The sequence below is a fragment of the Dicentrarchus labrax genome, unplaced genomic scaffold, assembly GCF_905237075.1.
Source record: "Dicentrarchus labrax unplaced genomic scaffold, dlabrax2021, whole genome shotgun sequence".
In the NCBI taxonomy this organism is placed as follows: Eukaryota; Metazoa; Chordata; class Actinopteri; family Moronidae; genus Dicentrarchus; species Dicentrarchus labrax.
The window spans coordinates 54,183-60,000 of NW_026136761.1; the positions used below are offsets into that span (position 1 = coordinate 54,183).

The 5,818-nt window shown below is 42.4% G+C and overlaps 2 protein-coding genes across 2 annotated transcripts in view; one reads left to right on the top strand and one right to left on the bottom strand.

Annotated features, from left to right (window-relative positions):
• Positions 1 to 1,735: 1,735 nt before the first annotated feature.
• LOC127359695 (GTPase IMAP family member GIMD1-like) lies at positions 1,736 to 4,530 on the top strand. Its single transcript, XM_051393693.1, has 4 exons — positions 1,736 to 1,795; positions 2,709 to 2,849; positions 3,521 to 3,789; positions 4,032 to 4,530. The coding sequence occupies exons 1-4, from the start codon at positions 1,765 to 1,767 to the stop codon at positions 4,308 to 4,310; spliced, it is 720 nt and encodes a 239-aa protein (XP_051249653.1). The 5' UTR covers positions 1,736 to 1,764; the 3' UTR covers positions 4,311 to 4,530.
• The window catches only part of LOC127359693 (aminoacyl tRNA synthase complex-interacting multifunctional protein 1-like), a 6,407-nt gene continuing 5,109 nt past the window's right edge, over positions 4,521 to 5,818 (bottom strand). The window contains exons 5-7 of the mRNA XM_051393690.1: positions 5,614 to 5,813; positions 5,175 to 5,346; positions 4,521 to 4,805 (exon numbers count right to left, since the gene is read on the bottom strand). Coding sequence (XP_051249650.1) covers positions 4,639 to 4,805; positions 5,175 to 5,346; positions 5,614 to 5,813 — 539 coding nt within the window. The 3' untranslated portion in view covers positions 4,521 to 4,638. The remainder of the gene's footprint in view (positions 4,806 to 5,174; positions 5,347 to 5,613; positions 5,814 to 5,818) is intronic.

A 5,818-nucleotide genomic window follows, 5' to 3' on the forward strand; every position in this document is an offset into this window, starting at 1 on the left:
GCTTTTAAAACCCTTAAAACTCATCCTGTCCTCTCACACACTGTACACAGTCTTAGTGTTTAAATAGTAACATTAAAACTAGAAAACTTTATTGTCCTCAGACATAATTTGTACTTCATCCATACATTAGCAGTTAGCTGGAGGACGTCAGAGGGAAAACCAGACAATATTCTCTCCATAAAATCTGATCCAGTTTCACCCAAATCTCTGATAAAGTTGTGTTTGTACAGTAATCAGTGAGCTCCACCAGCTGACTAACTAAGACTGATTGACGGGTGAGTATCAGGATATTATTGGTTGAAATCAGTTAGTTCATGCTGACGTAAACACGCGTCACATTACGTTTTGTGAGTTTTTGGCATAAATTGCTAAATAGGGGAACAACATATAATAAACAATATAACGGAGGATGTGAAATTATATTTTCACCTGGACTTTAAAAAGCAACTAATCCTGTTTTTACAGGAAACTCGTAAATATGAGGAAACTGTTTTATAAGGACTTTAAGTTAAGTTCAGATGATAAATCTGTTCTCTGTGTGATTGTGTGCATTTGAATCCTTTTGCAGAAAGTTTGCAAGAAGTACACAAACCTCACAGAGCATGTGCTGGTGCGTACGACCATATATGGTAATTTTTTTGTTTCCAAAAACCTTCCGAGAATCAGAGAGAGAGAGGATGTGTGTGAGCATGTTCCCTCTTCTGTGGTTGGTAGCTGTTGGGCATCACTGTCCTTAGTTTGGATATGGTTGTTATAAAGATAACACACACACACACACACACACACACTGTTACACGCTGATGTCACTCTTCCATCCGTGTTTCCCAGCTTCCCTGTTGTTGCGTGTTCGGTATAGGTCAGTCACACACCTATCTGCATTAACGTCACTTTACCGCCTGTGTTTCCTTGATGTCACACTTTGGTTTCACTCACACTTTCCCCTGTTGCTCTGATGGTACTATGATTAAAAGTAAAGCAGCTTTACGTGACCTCTGCCATTAAGAGGTAAAGAAATGAGTTTGTTTAATGTTGCTGGAGATCAACGTACGTCCTCACGAGTGCAGGAGAAATGTGTGTTTGCAGTAACGTCCACATGCTGCTGCTGATAATCTGATTTTATCTTTGTGGTTTCAGACTCTGAGCAGATGATGATGTTTCTCTGCACGCACGTTTTCACTCAAACTTTATTGTACACAGAGAGCGCTGACGGAGCTGCTGCTGTAAACATCAAACATTATCTTTATCATTGCTGATAATAATAACAATGATATTTAATTATGAGATTGTTTATCAGATAATAGGTCGAGTTATTAGATAGTATCCCATTATTATCATCATAAATATGAGTTATACAACTCTCATGACATAGATTAGCCTAGCACGTAGCATATCTAGGGGTACTCTATAGCAATCATTAGCTAGCTAAAGATTGATATAGATTAGCTAGCTACTTAGCTCATGTTTTGCTAACCAGTTTTGCTAAGTAGCCAGCTATCCAGCTAATATTTTATTCACATAAGCTAAGATTTGACTTTTATATGTTTATGTTATCTTTGAACCTTCTTCAACTCAACATAGACAAACTTTCTTATAATCATTATCATAACCATAAGATACAAAATATCATAAGTATGAGGTCTGAAAAGCTTCTACGCCTCCCTTTCAGAGATGTTTATCGGTTTTACAACGTAATAAACCTGCAGACTGGTTATTGTTTAACCACTAACAACACAGACACACTTCCTGTATCGATCAGTCCAGGAAATGTGTCCGTGTTTGTCTCAAGCTAAAGCAGGTAAGACTCACTTTTATAAATCGTTTATACTTAAATATAAAATTGATTCATGAAGCGGTTAGTATGTTTATGTTCAGCTGTCAAGTCTGGAGGAAGTTTGTGTGCAGCAGCAGCAGCAGAAGAAGAAGAAGAAGAGGCAAAAAAGATGAAAAACTGTCAAACTATCAGAGTAAAAGACTATAAACTCTAAATAGGTTAACAGTAAAACACTCACTCAGTCATATATAATGGCAAAACCTATTTTAAATACAGCAATCATATGTGGCAAAATTGTTTCTTTTGATGGTAAAAACTTGTATTTATACAGTAAAATATGCAAGAAAACTTTACCGTAATGACAACTGTAAAGTTATGGCAACCACAGCTGCCAGTGTTTTTACTTTAAATTAATCTTTTACCCCCGGACACTCTGCTGTTACTGCACAGCGTCAGTTGAGGTCTTGAGTCCAACAGGATGTGGTTTCTGACCTAGATTACGACATATATCTGGTAACTAGAGCTTGGTTTCCAAATCGAGTCACTGCGTTATATTTACAAACCTCTGTCCTGATTAAACTGATTTAAAAATACAAACTTATGTGTCTTTAAAAAATTAGATTTTAAACCTAAAAAAATCAACAAAGTGCCATTGCCCGAATACATTTTTAAAGAATTTAAACAACACTTAATGTTTGCTTTCTGGGGAATTTCACTTTTTTTCCTGGAAACTAGTCAGACATTTTATTTAAAGCTTTTATTCCAACCTGAAAAAAGCACAAACGGAATTAAAAACAATGTAAATAAAGTCACCGTGACTATTAATAAATGAAATATAGGAATAATAAATATTTCACAATAAAGCTTTCAAAAATAAAATGATTTAAAGAAGAAGTTTAGTAAAGTAATGAAACATTTTATTTTTGTGTATTTTCAGTCCTCGACATGGAACACGGTCGCTATGGCAACAACCCCTTCGGAACCCTCGGCGACAGCGGGCGGAATGTTCTGGCCCTGAACGTGCTGTTGCTAGGCGACCGGCAGAGTGGGAGGAGCTCTGTGGGGAATGCTCTGATTGGTCAGTTAGCTCATTAAAAATATGATTAAACAACCAAACTTCACCGGTTTCTACTCTTGAGAACTTCATCACCTAAAGGTGTGCGGTTAAAAAATTGAGGAAGCTGTTGTTTCTTTTCAGCTTCGTGTCAGCATCCATTTACTGAACCTCCTCAGTCGCAGCGTGAACTGTTGGTTAGAGGACATCATAAATAAATACATAAGTTAGCAAACCCAGCTAACGAGCCTATATTCAAAACTGTTGAAATGGTAAAACTGTACACTGCAGAGAAAAACAGAAAGAAGCTTAGAGAGCTTTTTTTTTAGCATGTTCCTGCTGTTAGCTGCGGTTAGCTGTTAGCTTGCCAGCCACAGTAGTTCTAAGGTTAACAAGCCTGACCTAGCGCCAAGGCCACGCCCCCTTTGGGGGAAAAGAACTTCTACATAAGAAACTACAGTAAAACAAACAAACAACAACAAACATCGTGTCCAGCTCAACCTCAAACAGCTGGTTATTAACGTGACGCATTCTGGTGGTGGGAATTCAGACGCGTGGATGACGGAGGCGGAGCCAAAACTCGCCATAAAGAGGTTCCTACTGGAACTTCGGTGCTAGCCTCATGCTACCTACTGAATATTTGTTCGTGTGGGGTTGAACTGGACTTTTAATTCATGAATTTGTGTGTTCGGCAGGTGGAGAGGATTTCCAAACAGGCGCCTGCGTTTCTGATGTTTCCGTGACGACCGACTACCAGCGCCGCAGCCGAAACTTCCAGAGGTACTTCAGACGACAGGGGGCGGAGTCGGACCTCACGCTGAGAGTGGTTGACACGCCCCCTGCGGCTGTGCCCCGCCCACAGAGCGGCGTGCAGGAGCTCTGCCCCGAGGGCGTGCACGTTCTTGTGCTCATTGTGAGAGCGGACCGACCGCACGGCGACACACACCTGGAGGAGCAGGTTGAGGTCACACACACACACACACACACACACACACACACTGTACACACACACACACACACACACACACACACACACTGTACACACACACACACACACACACACACACACACACACTGTCACACACACACACACTGTCACACACACACACACACACACACACACTGCACACACACACACACACACACACACACACACACACACACACACTTGTTTATGTGTATTTTGTATATTTTGTGTCTGTTCAGACTCTTTTCGGTCCTGAATGGCGGCGTCACGCTTTGCTCGTTCTCACGTATGCTGACTGGCTGAAGGAGGCGGGGCTTCACCAGTCAGTCTACCTAACGCAGGCCAGTGATTGGCTGAGAGCTCTGGCTGAGGAGGTGGAGGGAGGAGTCTTCTTCTTGGACAACAGCTGCGATTGGCCGTCAATCCGAGGACGACCGCTGAGAGACCGACTGCTCCGCCTCTCGGCCAGCAACCATCACAGAGCTCTGACCGTCAGGACGTCTCACTTTGGACTTTAAACAGGAACTTATCGTTTATTATTATTTTTATTTATTCTTTGCGCTCTACACATCTTTACGGAGGCCGATTACAGTTTATTTTGACTTCTGAGTTTAAAATCTGAAGATTAAACACACATTGTAGAGGGGGGACTTCCTTTCTTCAGGTTATATGTAGACACAGGTTATTGTGGTTTCTTTTTTATAATCAATAAACAAAAGTGATGCAACTGAAATTAAATGAATTTTATTTCTTTAATTCTTCTTTTGTTATCTAACAGCACTAGCTACTAACTATCAAAGTGTTCGCCAGCAGCAGGTTTTCACAATAAAAGCATCCTTGCTGTGTCTATCTGATGGTGCAGTTGGTGAAGGACGGGGCCCTGCAGAGTCCCTTCCCCTTCACCTCAAACCGGCAGCCTTTATAGGTGGCCACGCCCCTGCCGTCCACCTGCAGGTCCGGCTGAAGAAGCTCCCAAACCTTCTGCTTGGACTGCAGCTCTCGGTCCGGATCACCTGAGCACACAGAGGGCGGCGTTCAGGATCACTGCGGAAAATCCCCAAAGCTACTTTTGGAGCCAGTCGACCCGATTGGTCGATAGTTTCAACACAAACAAAGATAATTTGAAGTACGTACTTACGTTGGACGTTTGTTAGCATGTTCTCATAAACGACACAAACCCAACATTATTAGTGAGCCAGCTAACCAAACTAACCATTCTGACTGGCCAGCACTGTTTCAAACTAAATAGCCTCCACCAACTAAACAAATCAATTTATGCTACTTTCTCATTGAGGACACACTAATTATCATGGCAGCCGTTTAAAATATACATTAACAGATTTTTTAATTAATTCAGTCTTCATCTTTGTAACCATGGTTACCAGGGTAGTTGTGGAAGGTGACTCTGTCTCCAGGGGTGGAGCTTGTGGGCGGGGCCAACGGCTCTGTGCAGTCATCAGAGGCGGAGCAACAGAGGAGGCGGGCCTGGGAGACCACGCCCCTCACTTTACGAGCCTTGACGTTGCACAGCAACACAGCTAGACCGCCCTGGAGCTGCAGAGAGAGAGAATACTTCTTATAAAAGTAAAATTAGGACATTTTGTGAGTATTTAACAGCAAAGTGAGGACTTTTCTGAAAAGTGGGGACATTTCATGGCCACATGAGAATTTGGGGGAAAGTGAGGACATTTAGTCAAGACAACAGCAAAGGGAAGAAGAAAGTATTCATATAAAAATATTATAATATATATCATATATAACGTCATAATATGTAAAAACAATAAGAAATAACAAAAAGATGAAGATAAACTTGTGTGTTACCTCCTCCGGTGGCGTTTTCCCTCCCAGTTTGCTGACGACCCTGCGGGGGGCGCTCTCTCCCAGGTCCACCTCCTGGACAGACAGCCCCTCGGCCAGCGGGTGGCAGCGAACGTTGAGGATCCGGCCGACCCGAAGGTCCAGCCGGGACACATCGACCCGAGGCTCCGCCCCCAAGGGGAGGAAGTCTGAGGAGGGCCGGCCTGGG

Excerpts from the sequence above, each read along its gene's own strand:
- LOC127359695 (XM_051393693.1), top strand. The coding sequence starts at position 1,765 with ATGTGTCCGTGTTTGTCTCAAGCTAAAGCAG. Across the intron at positions 1,796-2,708 it reads TTTGTCTCAAGCTAAAGCAG|TCCTCGACATGGAACACGGT; the intron begins GTAAGACTCACT and ends GTGTATTTTCAG. Across the intron at positions 2,850-3,520 it reads TGTGGGGAATGCTCTGATTG|GTGGAGAGGATTTCCAAACA; the intron begins GTCAGTTAGCTC and ends TGTGTTCGGCAG.